The 15,051-nt window shown below is 44.5% G+C and overlaps 1 protein-coding gene across 2 annotated transcripts in view; it reads left to right on the top strand.

Annotated features, from left to right (window-relative positions):
• Nucleotides 1-268: 268 nt before the first annotated feature.
• The window catches only part of BUB1 (BUB1 mitotic checkpoint serine/threonine kinase), a 2,040,509-nt gene continuing 2,025,726 nt past the window's right edge, over nt 269-15,051 (top strand). For both annotated transcript variants that reach the window (XM_044057238.1, XM_044057245.1), the window contains exon 1: nt 269-305. In XM_044057238.1, coding sequence (XP_043913173.1) covers nt 296-305 — 10 coding nt within the window. In that variant the 5' untranslated portion in view covers nt 269-295. The remainder of the gene's footprint in view (nt 306-15,051) is intronic.

A 15,051-nucleotide genomic window follows, 5' to 3' on the forward strand; every position in this document is an offset into this window, starting at 1 on the left:
TTTAAAATGCACACACGGGGGGGGGGGGGGTCCTGATTTGCATTTAGTGTTGGACTTTGGTTTCCTTGATAGCCCTCTGTTACGGTGACTTGGTACAGTGAGAGAGAAATTCTGCACAATTGAAAGAGTATCAGATAGATTAATTTTGAGACTATTTTATGGTATTTTTCTGCTCGTCTGCTAGCTCTTCTGTTAACATGAAAACAATTGCTAAATGTATGAAGAATAAGAATTTATTTTCTACTTTTGTTTTCATTTTCCTAGAAAATTCCAGAATCGAACTAATGGCGGCGTTATGATTAGTGGTAAGAAATCAAATTCAAATATAGTCTTGTTGTGAGCCTGAAGGTGTTTCTTAAAAACAGAGAAAGTGTCCATTATGGAAGCATACCTTTGTGTGTATGCTTTTTGCCCGCATTTCACCTTCATCTTTTATGCTTTCATCTTTTATGCTTTCATTTTTTGTCTAGACATATTGTTTGACAATTCTGTGGGATGTGTGCCACATATTCTAGCAGTAGCTCAGCAGTTTGGCTCTGAGCAACAGAAAGATGGAGCCCCTCCTAATATACAGGTGAATGGGGGATTTAGTTATCGACCCTGGTACTGAAGAAGCCAGGCAGGGAGGAGTAGTAGTCAAAGGGTGTGGCCCATTTAGGGCTCTCAGTGAATAAGGGCAGGGTTTGCATTGTACTTTCTTGACTTTAAGAGCTTGCTTAATGTCTTTCTTGCTTTTATTTTGTTTGGTACTGTATTGATAGTTTTTTTTTTTTTTTTTTTGCTGCTTGATCTGACTATAAATGACGTAACAAATTTGGATGGACAAATATTTAAGCAGCAAGCAGTTGCTAGAAAATAACTATTCATGGAGCTGCCTTTTTCCTTACACCCATAGGATGACACCATTTTGCCAAGAGTTTCAAGTTTAATACAAGAAGAGGTGAGAAGGCGTTGGAGGAGAGCTGCTTTATTGAATGTCTTTTTGCCTTTAGTGGTTTGCCTTGTCACATTGCCTGCTCTGAAGACATGACTTTCCAGATTAGGCATATTGAAAATTAATCTTTTGTTAACGTGACTGTCAAACTGCGTATAAGAATGTTTGTCCTGAAAGACTGACATTTTCATATATATATATATATATATATATATCTATATATATCTATATATATCTATATATATCTATATATATCTATATATATATATAGATATATATATAGATATATATATAGATATATATATAGATATATATATAGATATATAAAATACCTTCTGACAAAATTGCATACACTCAGCATAATTTTTCTGACTGATTCTTTCATATTGGTGTCTTTGTATCTGATACTTGCCATCCCTGGCCCTTTGAGAACTGTCCTCCTTCCTTTTGACATTGATGCATTGAAGTCTTGTCATTTTTTTTTCAGTTTGAATTGCATTAGTTGCTCTAAATGGCAAGCTGACCACATTAGTCTAGAAATGTTGCATTACTGCTTTCCCTGGCATTGAGTCTCTGCTTCCACGAGTGGTTTTACAGAGCATTTGATGTCCTCCGATATCACGGTTACACAGTAGGGATCGCCTGCCAAGTTAAGCCCAGTATGCCAAAGCCTTTAGATCGTGCATGTACTGTATGTCACTTGTATGCTCCCCATACAAGACATAGGGCATAAAGGTGATGTACGGACAATTACCTAGAACTACTTTGCCACCAGTCTCAGCTCCATCATCACTTGTTGGTCTGTAAGTCCTTTTGTTGTGCTGAATACCTAGCCATCAGATAAGTGCCCTATTGGGGTATTTTTTTATTTGATCTTGTTTACCTTTTAGTTAGTTTGTCATCCAAGAAGAGAGGTCAGTGTGGGAGACAGATTCCACATAAGTATCATCATGAAAAGTCTTCCCATAACCATACATTCTGTAGTATTTGCAAAGTATTTGTCCCAAAAACTCTTAGTTGTTCATCTTCCCTGGCCGTCTATCTTGAGAACAAGAGGCTTAAATTGTTAGACCAAGGTAGCATAGTGAATTTTCCTAACATCAAGATCCCTTAAGCAAGAATAAGGCCAAAAAACTTTTGCTAGATTCTTTGGTTGTCCAACCTCCACCGGACGTCCCAATTAAAGAGGGTGAAAGCTCTGTAAGCCATCTGGTGTCTACATCAGATTCCTCTGCTGCGACCCTATCACAGGCTGGTATTTATCAATCTTTCAGCTCATCCTTTGAGACTTTGCAGATGTCGTGGGGGATCTGCGATTGATCATCTTAGAAGGGCCGTAGAGGCATTCTGCAGATTTTTGTCAGGGAATAGGTTCAGGGTACTCTTACTGAGTTTCATCAATGGTTGGAAACGCCAGTGTTTCAGAGCGGATGTCTCTGCTAAGAAAAAGCAGAAGACTAGGCATATTTCTGTACACCTTAAGGATCCTTAAACAGGATGGCAAGAGTGTACTCTGGGTCTGTTCAGTGCTTTAATGGCCCTGAAGCCACCTTAAGGGGTTTCTGTGCCTATCCCCCTTGGACTTGTACTCCTTTCAAGTGAGCTAGGGAACCTGATTACTCGGATGAAAATTCAGATTCTGATGAGTCTCTGTCCTACTCTTCTCAGAGGCTTTTGCCTTTGGCTTGTGGCTCTGATAAAGAAGAGTCTGTAAATCCTGAGTCTTTTAAGAAATTGTCTTTTGGAGACACTATAGCCAGAATAATGGAATACTTTAAGTGAGATTCTGCTCAAGTATCTAATATCCAGAAAAGGTGGTATGAGCTGCTTCAGCTAGATACTCCTAAACCACCTGCAGTGCCTCCTGTATTGGCTGCTTTGTTAGACACCTTTATAGCTGCTTCTAAATCTCCTGATGATGATAGTGTTTCACTGTTGCATTTATCACATTTGGGTTATCTGCCTGCATGTAGCCCTCAGCTGGCCTGAATACCAGTGTCTTTGGATTTCTGAGTCGGTTGCTGTCGCTTCTTCCATGATGTCAGGTCGTCAGGGGTATAAAACATGCAGCTGATGCCATTGCATCGGTCTTTCTTGCCGTACAGTGCCTGAAGCAGAAGCAGTTCACAAGTGCCGGTTGGCCGACTCCTGAAATTTTCAAGTTTCAGACCTGAAGTCTTCAAAAAAGATAAGTACCCTGTTGGGGGGGGGGGGGGGGTCCTTTTTTCTTGCTCTAAACGATGTCAGAAAAAATTAACAGCGGTCTTGCCTGTGGGAAGCAAATACCTCATAGAGATTTTCATTCTTACTGCTTCACCTGTTTAGGCCCAGACCACGACGTCCCTCTGTCGGTTTTGTGCCTTGTTCAACGCCCGAACTTTTAGTCGGGCTATTTTTGTAGCTAAATACTTTCGTTCTCTATCTCCGTACTCTGAAATGGCTTCGTTAAGCCATCCGACTACTGATCTTATGAAAAAACGTAAAAATAAAGACAGAGACAGACTGCATAGGTCCAAAACTGCCGACGATGCTTCCGATAAGCTAGTCGCCAGTCCACTGGTACTCAGTGAGGCACTTTCACAGCCCCTGATACCCGGTACTACCGATTCGCAGGCCTCTACAGAGACCCATTCGGAGTCCGGTATGCCGTGAGATGCTTTTTCAACCATGGAACCTGCTGATGTCTCTACCTTGGATGGGTCCAGAGCCGCTGTGCAGGCACCGGCTTCTGAGGTTGTATTCAGGCCTACAGACTTTCATATTAAACCGACGGCATTGTTTCCAGCTAGAAGTACCGAATTCCTCAGGCCTAAAACTTGCACTACACCTAGAAATCCGACCGCAGACTCAGGCCCATATGCCTGAAAAACAGACTTAGAATGGCTAAAGACCTTATTACCTTAATTAGGGGGAAGCCAGCCTTCCCCCTCTGAGATCTAGAACCGATTTTCTTTGATTCTTCTGATCAGGAGTCTGTCTGATATCTCTGCTCCTTCTGATTACCAGGATTTGCCCTTATCTACTTATGAGGATTCTGATGCAGAGGATTCCATTCCCTCTGCTTTCCCTCCAGAAGATTTTTCTTTTGGTGAAACTTTGCATACCTTTAGGGAGCATTTTATCTGGGAAAACTAGGACTATTCAGAGTCCAAAAATAGACTTGGAATTCTTACTCCTGCCTCAACACAGGCGTCTAGCTATCCCTCCTGTTCTGGCTGTTGTAGATGTTTTCTTGGAATCTAGCCTTACCCCAGACACTTTGCCTCCAGCTCCCAGAAAATCTGACTGGTACTAAAGAGTACATGACTCTCAAGTTCCTCTTCAAGAATTCTACTGCGGATCCAGAGACCATTTCCCAAGGACAAAAGGGTATTAAGACTACTACTGTTAAAAATCCTACCCCTTCTAATAGAGATTCTAGAGCCTTAGACAGATGGGGTAAGAAGGTATACACTTCTGCTACTTTGGCCATTAGGGCTTTAAATTGCCAGTTCCATATGTTAAAGTATCAGCAGCATATTATGGGACTACTTAAAAAGAAAATGATGTTGATTCCTGACTGTGTCGAAGAGAAAGACTTTCAAGATTTAATGCATTCTGCTGAACAAGTTGGTAAACATACTTTGGAATGTGGTTTTGATGCTTTAGAAGCATCTTGCAGGGCTGCTGTCACTGGGTTTGTACTTAAAAGGTATGCTTGGCTTAAGGAACAAAACTTGCCAGATAATGTTAAAGCTAAATTACTGGATGCACCCTTAAACCAAGGCCGCCTTTTTGGCAACAAAGCAGAAGTCCTCAAAAGGATGGAGGAAAAAGCTAAATCTATGCAAACTGTTAAAGATTTCCTACAAGTACAGCTTCTCAGATTCAGTAGGCATTGGCCTTCAAAGAACTTGTCCTTTCCTTTCCCTTCCAGGCCTTCAGTCCAAACTCAGGAACAACAGACCACCAAGACTTCAGTCTCAGGCTGCACACAGATATAAGCAGTGGGAAGCTCCCACGTTCAAAGCAGGGAGTAGTAAGTCGCCCCCCTATGGAAAAATGGCACATTGACTTAACTTTAACCCTTCCAAGTCTTGCTCAGCTACTTGCCCCCCTTAGGAGGAAAGCTTGCCCTGCATGCAAAAACCTGGGAACTCATTACCCAGGACAAATTGGTTTTGAACATAGTTTCCCGAGGATACAGATTCCACTTCCACACACTGCCAACCCCAAGTTGTTGCCCAGACCTCCCCCTAAATCAGTGGGCGGAGGCCCAACAGCAGGTTCTCTCTTTTCTCAGTATCAGGGCTATTCAACCTGTCCCAGCAGAACAAAGGGGACAAGGTTTTTTATTCAAGACTTTCTGCTACCCAGAAAAGAAAACTCCTGGCATCCTATCCTGGACCTCTCTATTCTCAACACTTTTCTGGTGGTTCCAAAATTCAAAATGCCAACTCTTCAACAGCTTTTTCCTATGCTAGCCAAGGATGCCTGGCTGGCAACCCTAGACTTAAAGGAAGTTTTACCTGCACATCCCAATAAGAGCATCCTGCAGACAATACCTACGTTTCAGGGCAGGCTCCATGCACTTTCAGTTCTCTGTACTTCCCTTTGGCTTATCTACTGCGCCCAGGGTGTTCACAAAGTGTCTAGCTCCAGCCATTGCATTTTGAAGGCTGAGAAAAATTCAAATTTACCCATACTTGGACGATTGTCTGATTCATGCAGAAAGCCAGGACTTGCTATTGCAACAACTGGCATTTGTAAGGAAACTTCTAACCTCACTGGGGTACTCCACCAACGAAATGAAATCACACCTAGTACCCTGCCAACAGATTGTATTCCTGTGAGCAAGCTTGAACACACCTTCCCAGATGGCATTCCTCAGTTCGGTGAAACAAGTTTATTTGCCAACCTACTTCAAACTATTGGCCACAAAACCCCAGCTATCTGCAAGGAAAATACTGCAAGCTCTGGGGTTCATGGCCTCTTGCATCCTGCTAATTCCATATGCAAGACTGCATATGAGGAAACTCCAATGGTATCTAAAAAGTGTATGGTGTCAACATTCTCAGGACCCGGAAACAATGATTCCTATCATTCCTTGTATAAGGACAGAGTTCCTTTGGTGGGCAGAGGGCCTGCTACCACAGTAAGGGACTCCCTTTCACTCTACCCCCTGCCACCCAAACGCTAACAGACTATGCATGGGGGGCTCACATGGCAGGGCAGTGCATTCAGGGCAAATGGAACCCGAGACAGATGCATCTGCTTATCAATCAAAATGAAATGCTAGCTGTACAGAACGCTCTGATGGCCTTCAAAAAACTTATTCTTCCAGGACAATTATTGGGAAAGACAGACAACACCACAGTTATGGGGTACATAAACAAGCAGGGGGGGACCCCACTCCTACCCGCTCTGCACACTAGCCATGGCTCTGTGGAACACAGCCATGAGCTACCAAGTGCACCTACAAGCTCAATTCTTGCCAGGCAAATTAAATTCACTGGCAGACCTCTCATGGACCCACGAATGAAAACTGAAACCCAAAATATTCAACCTCTTGAGGAACAAATGGGGGACTCCAGAGGTAGACCTGTTTGCCTCCTCTCAGAACTACCAGTTGAACAAATTCTGCACCAGAACGCACCACAGTCAAGCTTGGAAAGTGGATGCCCTGTCCTTTACCTGGGAAAGCCTCTCGGTTTATGCCTTTCCCCCCTCTGCCTCTCCTCTCGAAGGTTCTACTAAAGATCAAACAGGACAAACCAAGGACAACACTGATTGCACTGGACTTGCCACGCCAGCACTGGTACCCCCTCATGTGCAGTCTGATACTCTACAACCATGGCACCTGCCTCAGACCCCTTCTCTGCTGTCCCCAGCAGGCGGGTTAGATTCTGCACCCTCTGCTTCAAACCCTGAACCTTGCAGCCTGGCTAATTCCATGAGCTCTCCTCTAGCATCCTTCAGTAGGCAGGTACTGGATGCCATTCTGAAGGCAAGGAGGCCTAGTACCAGAGAATTCTATGCTGAAAAGTGGAAAAGATACTGCTCCTGGCGCCAGGCTCAGGAGATGGGCACAACAGTGCCCAGCTTACCTCATATTCTAGATTTAACAGAAATGCTCCACAAAGGCCTGTTCTTCTCGTCAATTAAGATTCATATCTCTGCCTTTTCAGCACGTTATAATACTGAGCCCACCCCTCTTCTCTCACTCCTTGCTGAAACAATTTCTTAGAGGGGCCAAAAATGTAAGACCCCCCCCCGGGAGAGCTCCCACTCCAGCCTGGGACCTTAACTTTATATTGGAAAAGCTCAGTCTTCCCACTCCCTTTGAGCCAGCTGCTACAACAGAGTTGAAATTCCTTTCTTGGAAAACGGCCTTACTTCTAGCCCATCACTTCAGCAAGAAGAGTGTCTGAATTACAGGCCCTCATGGCAGTGGAACCCTTCATTATCTTCAATGCGGACAGGGTTTCCCTCAGGTCTAATCAATCCTTTATGTCCATGGCTGTGTCTAGTGTGGCCCTAAACCAGTCCATTCATCTGCCTACTTTTTTCCCTAATCCTCAAAACAAAGGGGAACGGATACTGCATTCTCTGGACGTGCACAGACAACTTAGATTCTATTTGGACAGGACTAAGCCTCTCAGAAAATCTGACCAGCTGCTAGCTGGCTTTGCTGCAGGGGCAGAGGGGAAGGCCATTTCAAAGGAAACCATTTCCAAATGGGTAGCCCATTGCATTAATTTCTGCTACAAGCACCATGGAAAACCTACCCCACAGGGGATAAGATCACATTCTACCAGGGCTGCATCTACCTCTGCGGCATTTCTCAGAGGTGTCCCTACCAGGGACATCCTGGAAGCTGCTACCTGGAACTCTGTACGTACCTTCACCAAGCCTTGCCCACCTGCCTGCTCTTTAACTGCCTCTTCCCTTTTTTAGCTTTGGGAATCAACCCAAATGTGATGACTGCAACAGTGAATACACTCTAACATCTACATGTATGGTAAGTGTACACAACTGTACTATTCTTGGTCTCCTGCTCCTAAGAAACCTGATGGGTTCTATAAGGTTCTCCTAAGAAACCTGACTGGTTCTATATGGTTCCTGTGGATTGTCAGTTCTTGTTTTAAATGTCCTCCTGCTGACTCTGCTGTGGTGGTTGTCTCCTCTGACAAGCCTTCTAAGCTTTTGCCTTCAGATAAAGATAGTAGGATAAAGGAGTGAATTAAAACTTTTTATACTCCTACCTTTTGGGGCCACCAATTAGCAGACCCACAAGACTAGATATGTTCTGGCCTTGAAAGCCCAGGCTTGCCAGGTCATTTCTGATCTCCCTGATTCTGAAGCAAAATCTTCTGCTCCATCTATTTTGGGTTCTGTCTGTCAGGTGACTCGCCACTCTATCAAGTGTAGCTATGATTCTTCTTCCAGAGTTGCTGCCTTTGGATCTGTTATGAGGCGGCGTTCTTGGCTTCACCCGCAGTCTTTACTTGAGGTCATTAAGGCCAAATTGCTGGATGCTCTTTTAGATAAAAATCTCTTTGGGGCTGCTGCGGAGATATTTAAATCTCTTCAGGAAAGGTAAAACATTGCAAAGTCTTAAACTTATCTTTGTATCCCCATCCCTAAGTTTCAGAGGAACTATACTACTAGGTCTACTTTTGTTTGCAGGCAGCCTTGTCAGGCCACTAAAGGCAGGAAAGGTGGTAGCCAAACTCCTCCTGCCAAGTCTTCTTGGGCTCCCATGGCTCAATGGCCTCCTTTATCAGACAAGCCTGCTTCTGTCTTTTTTGACCCTCCACACCATGGCCAGGTTCCATCAGCTCTCCCTCTGTCTTCCAAAGTGGCATAGCATCACCTTGGATTCTTGGGTTCTATGTCTTCTGTCAGGGCTACTTCATGGTGTGGAAGTCTCTCCCTCCTTTTTCAGGGATTCTCCAACCTCCTCTGGAGCAAGTTTTTCATTTCTCTGAGGTTCTTGGGTCCTCATTGGACCAGGGAGCTATTCAGTATGTCCCTCCTTCCCAGGTAGGAAAGAGTTTTAACTCCAGTCTTTTCTAGTGTCTGGGATTTGAGGGACACCTGCTTTCATATTCTTTTTAGTCTCTTTTCAGGAAGTTTTTACACTTCTGTGTTTCTTCCTCTCAATTTGAGTTTTGCTTTCTTTTGGCCTCTCTACTGCATCATTCTTATTCACAAAATGCATAGCTCCTGTGATTGTTTTTTGCAAGCTCCAAGGCATTCAGAGATTATTCTTTATCTAGACCATCTTTTGCCTCAGGCCTTCTCCTAGTCTCCTGTTACAGGCTCTGAAATTCACCATCTCTCTCCTCCAAAGTCTGGGGTTCACTATCAAGTTTCAATAGTCTGTTCTGTATCATTGTCAGGACTAATATGAATCTGTGTTGCAGGATTCAGGCAGTACAAATGGTGGCCTCTTTTTTTACCTTCAGAGGTTCTGTCTTTGACAGCTTGCTTTCAGTCTCTTCTTCGTCTGTCTGCTGTCAAGCCACGGTGTTTCCTTGAGCTCTGGGATTCATGACCTCTTTTATTCCAGTGATCCCTCTTGCCAGACTGCACATGTGGAAGCTTCAGTGGTACCTCAAGTCAGTCTGGCTTCAGCATTGCCAACCTCTCAATTTGTGTCTCTCGCCTTCCTTATCTAAAATGGGACTTGAGTGTTTGATTAAGCAAGTTTCCTTTAACCCAAGCCTGCCCTTTCAACCCCAGTTCCTTCTCGAGAGCAATTCACAGATGCTTCAGACAGGGGTTTGGTGGTGGTGGGGGGGGGGGGGCTTCCTTTTGTCATCTGAAAGTCCAAGGTCTTTGGACCCCCCATCAGAGGTTAGACTATATCAGCATCAAGAGATGAGATCTCGGATTCTGACCCTTTGGATTTTTCACTCCATGCTCTTTCTAGGACCTCTGAAGGTTTACATAGGCAACCCCACATTGATGTGGTGGTATGTAGGCAAGCAGGGAGGCATAAACGCTTGCTTTCTCTGCAGGTTGGCTTTGTAGGCCTGGGATCTGGCTGTGTTCTCAATTAACTCTTTCGGCGGTGTATATTCCCTTGGAGATGAATTTTTATTGGAAGACATCTTGAGCAGGTCCAAAACACAGGCTCATGAATGGATGCTTGCCAGAGAGATGTTTCTGGACATAACCCATCAGTGGGGTATTCATCGGGTAGATCTTTCTGCCTCACCTCTGAACAGGCAACTCTCTCATTTTCTGTTGCAGAGTGCCATGACGTGTAGTATGGAAGATAGATGCCCTTTCTTTCCCTTGGAAGGGGATGTTTATGCATTCTCTCCCCTTCCTCTACTTTCCAGAACCCTGCAGAAGAATCTATCAGACTCTCTTATTAGTGACTCTCTTATGGCCAAGACAGCACTGGTGCCCCCTCTTAATTCCTCTGGTCTGGGACAATCATCACAAATTACCTCACTGGTTGGATATCTTATTACACAACAAGGAATCCTGTATCCATCCTCACTTGTCCAATCTTCAACTGACACAGTGGGTAACAGGGCATGTTCTTCATCTCACATTGCTGCAGTCCTTACACTTGGGTAGTCCGCTGTCCTCGGTCGGCCCGAATATCAAAGTATAAGGCTGACGTCGGTCAAGGCGCATTTGACTGACATCAGGACGTCAGGGTACAAATGCGCATGACCGACGTCATATCCTCAGTCTTTTTTGCCGCATGGTCCGATGCAGAAGCAGTATTGCAAGTGCCGGTTGGCGTTCTGAAATTTTTCGTTTTCGGAGTTTCAGACCGAGTCAAAGTTGGCTAAGTACCCCGTTGGGGAATATTTTAGTTTTTTCTTGCCTCAGTGGTTTACCGGATGTCAGAAAAAGTGAATAATTGTATTTCTTGTGGGAAACAGATACCGCATAGAGACTATCATACTTTGTGTATTCCTTGTTTAGGGCCTGAGCACGGCGTTGTTGGGTGTCGCTCTTGTGCTAGATTTAATAAGCGCACTATAAAGAGGAGATTAGATTGTGCCAGGTTAGTCTTTGGGAAGCGGTGCAATTATAAAATGCCGTCGGATGCTCCGGCCCGCTTCAAGAAGCGCAAGGACAAAGCAGTGAAGCCTAGGCTAGAAGAACCATCCGTACCGGACGCCGGTTCTTTAGAGGTGTCGGTGGAGCCGGTGGTTCCACCGGAGGTTTCCTTGGGATCCCAGGGAGAGACCTTGTTATTGCAGGATGTGGCCTCTCAGGAGGCAGGCCAGGGTGATGGGGCTTCTCAGGTTACTATACTCCCTCCTGCCTAGGGTGGTTAGGCCCTCTCCTTCTGTTTCCAAGGCTTCTCCTAGAGGCAGGCCAGGTTTAGCTTCAGTTGGTGTCACCCCTAGTTCTTCTGGAACAGTGCCCAAGAAGCATATGCTTAAAATGGCAGAAGATTTGATTACTCTGATTAGGGGTTCTTTGCCCCCTCCTGATAAGAGACCTAGGGTGGAGCCTGAGCTAGGGAGTTTTGAGCAGGCTTCGGATGTTTCAGAGTCTTGACTGAAGACTTGCAGGAGTACTCTCCTTATTCTGATTCTGATGTGGATGATTCTACTCCTTCTGCTTCTCCTCCTGAGGATTTTTCTTTTCAGAAACTCTTCATTCCATGAGGGAGCATTTTAAGTGGGAAGGTCAGGACTTCTCTGATTCCAGGAAAAGGCTTAGGGAATTTTTGTTTTTACCCCAACATAGGCCTTTGGCTATACCTCCTGTTTTGGATGTAGTGGAAGATGTTTTTACAGAGGCTTCTCTTAATCCTGATTCTTTGCCTCCTGCTCCTGTTAAACCGGATAGGTATTACAGGGTGCCTGAAGTTCATAAGTATCTTTTTAAGAGTCCGAGGGCAGACCCAGAAACTGTTAGCCAGGGGCCTAAAGGTGTTAAGGCTTCTGTTGTCAAGAATCCGGTTCCTGCAGATAAAGAAGCCAGGGCCTTGGATAGATGGGGAAAGAAAGTTTATACTTCTTCCACTCTAGCTATGAGGGCTTTGAATTGCCAGTTTCACATGTTAAAATACCAAAACTATCTCCTTTCACAGTTGAAGTCTAAGGTTGATGCTCTGGCGGAAGGTATTGATTGTAAAGAGTTACAAGATTTAGTACATGTTTCTGAACAGGTGGGTAAGCATTCTTTGCAATGTGGGTTTGATGCTGTACAGGCCTCGTCTAGGGTGGCTGCCACTGGGTCAGTTCTTCGCAGGCACGCCTGGCTGAGGGATCAAAATTTATCTGACCATGTTAAAACAAGGATTTTAGATGCTCCTTTACAATCTGATGTGTTGTTTGGTTCTCCTGTTGAGGCAGTTTTAAAGAAAATGGAAGACAAGGCTAAGTCTATGCAGACTGTTAAAGATTTTTTGCAGGTTCAGCCTCCAAAGTTTAGTAGAAATTGGCCTGCTAAAGGGTGGACGTATCCTTCTTATGATTCCCAGTCTAGGGGTAGATCTAGACGTGGTAGGGTAGAGCTCAGGGCTCTTTCAGGCCTAGAACAGGAGTTCTCCTGCACAGTCTTCAGGTGAGGGCAGGGGTCAGTCCTTTCGTAAACAGACCCAATGACCTACCTTTTCAGCTGCCAGAGCCTTCTCGTCTGGCAGCACCTTTGGGAGGAAGGTTGGCACTTTTCAAAGAAAATTGGAGTTTAATTACCCAAGACAGATGGGTATTGGATATCATACACCAAGGTTACAGGTTTTATTTCCATACCTTGCCTCCTTTCAGAGGCATGCCAGACGTTCCTCCTCAACAAAGAATAGAGGCTCACAAGCAAATTTCTCTGTTACTTCAACTAGGGGCCATACAGCCGGTCCCTATGCCAGAAGTGAGCCTAGGATTTTATTCTCGCCTGTTCCTAGTACCAAAGAAGGGGAACACGTGGAGACCAATTTTGGATTTATCTATCCTCAACACTTATCTGGACATTCCCAAGTTCAAAATGTTGACGTTACAACAGCTTTTACCTCTGCTGGGAAAAGATCATTGGATGGTAACTTTGGATCTCAAGGAGGCTTACCTTCATGTTCCTATCAGACTAAGTTGCAGGAAGTATCTGCGTTTTCGAGCCGGGACTTCTCACTATCAGTTCTCTGCATTGCCCTTTGGCTTATCTACTGCGCCCAGAGTGTTCACGAAAGTTCTGGCTCCAGTGATAGCTTTCTTCAGGCTGAAAGGAATACAGATCTATCCTTATTTGGACGACTGCCTGATTCTGGCTCAAGGAAGGGAAGAGCTTCTTCATCATTTGGAATATGTGATAGCAGTGCTAAGATGCCTGGGGTATTCTGTGAACGAAATAAAGTCCAGTCTAGTACCCTCTCAGGACATGTGCTTTCTGGGTGTAAGACTGAATACAGCATCCCAGATGGCCTTTTTATCCCCGGACAAACAAAAGAGTCTTTCCCTTTACTTCCATCAACTATCTCATCAGTCCGGGCTGACTGCAAGGACAGTCCTTCAAGCCTTAGGGTTCATGGCATCTTGTATTCTGGTGCTTCCCAATGCCAAACTGCATATGAGGAAGCTGCAATGGTATCTCAAAATGTATGGACACAGCACTGCCAGGATCTGGACACTGTCATTCAAATAATACCTTGCATTCAAAAGGAATTTTTGTGGTGGGCTCAGGAATGTCACCTAAACAAGGGACTCTCCGTGACCCGGCCAGAGGCGAGTCAGATTTTAACGACAGATGCCTCAGACAAAGCTTGGGGAGCTCATCTAAATGGAAAGTGGATACAAGACAAGTGGCCTGCCAGACTACAACATCTACATATCAACCTGAAGGAGATGTTAGCAGTCCAGTTTGCATTAATAGCTTTCAAGGATTTACTTCTTCCAGGGCAGGTGTTGATTCTAACAGACAACACAACTGTCATGTGGTACATCAACAAGCAAGGGGAACGATTCTTATCCTCTATGCAGGCAAGCAATGATTTTGTGGGAGACTGCTCTCAGTTTACAGCTCAATCTTCAGGCAAGGTTTCTGCCAGGAGCACAGAACTCCTTAGCAGATGTGTTGAGCAGATGAATTATGGATCCCCACGAGTGGAAATTGGATCCTCATGTATTTCAGAAATTGACAGTGTCATGGGGAACTCCAGACATAGATCTGTTCGCTTCTCCACTAAACCATCAGCTGCCAAAGTTTTGCACAAAAGGTTTCATCCCACAGCTTGGAAAGTGGATGCTCTTTCTTTCAATTGGAGCAATCTTCATGTGTATGCCTTTCCACCTCTGCCTCTCCTCCCAAAGGTACTTCTAAAGGTCAGACAGGACAAGCCAAGGATGATTTTAATAGCTCCAGATTGGCCTCGACAGCACTGGTACCCATTACTGAGAAGTCTGGTACGGAAGCCTCCATGGCCTTTGCCTTGATACCACACCTGTTGTCACAGGAGGACAGCCATTTGCTCAATGTCAAACTTCACTCTCTTCACCTAACAGCCTGGCATATTCTGTTTTGAACCATAGAGGGTCTCAACTTCCACAACAAGTTTTGAATGTGATTTTGGAAGCTAGAAGGCCTAGTACAAGGAAAGTGTACGCAGATAAATGGAAGAGATTTTTATTTTGGAGTGCAGCAAAGGATTTTGATGTTTCTGAGCCTAATTTAAGTGTGGCTCTTCAATATCTTACTGAGTTACTGGACAAAGGTTTGTCCTTCTCTTCTATTAAGGTTCATGCTGCAGCAATTTCAGCTCACTATGAATGTGACCCTCCATTGTTTTCTCATCCTTTGTTCAAGCAATTTCTTAGAGGGGCAAAGAATATAAGACCCCCACGTAGAGCTCCTACTCCTGCTTGGGATCTCAATTTTGTGTTGGAGAAACTCACTCTACAACCTTTTGAGCCTGCAGCTACTTCTGAATTGAAATATTTATCATGGAAGACTGCCTTTTTGTTGGCCATTACCTCTGCAAGAAGGGTTTCTGAATTACAGGCCCTTATGGCGATTGAGCCTTTCTTGATTTTCCATAAGGATAGGGTATCTTTGCGTACTAATCCTTCCTTTATGCCTAAGGTGGTCTCTAGTGTGGCTTTAAACCAAACTATTCATTTGCCTACTTTTTATGCAAATCCCCAAAATAAAGGGGAAAAGATTTT

This window comes from Protopterus annectens, chromosome 1.part2 (genome assembly GCF_019279795.1).
Source record: "Protopterus annectens isolate FY-2018-M chromosome 1.part2, PAN1.0, whole genome shotgun sequence".
NCBI lineage: Eukaryota > Metazoa > Chordata > Ceratodontiformes > Protopteridae > Protopterus > Protopterus annectens.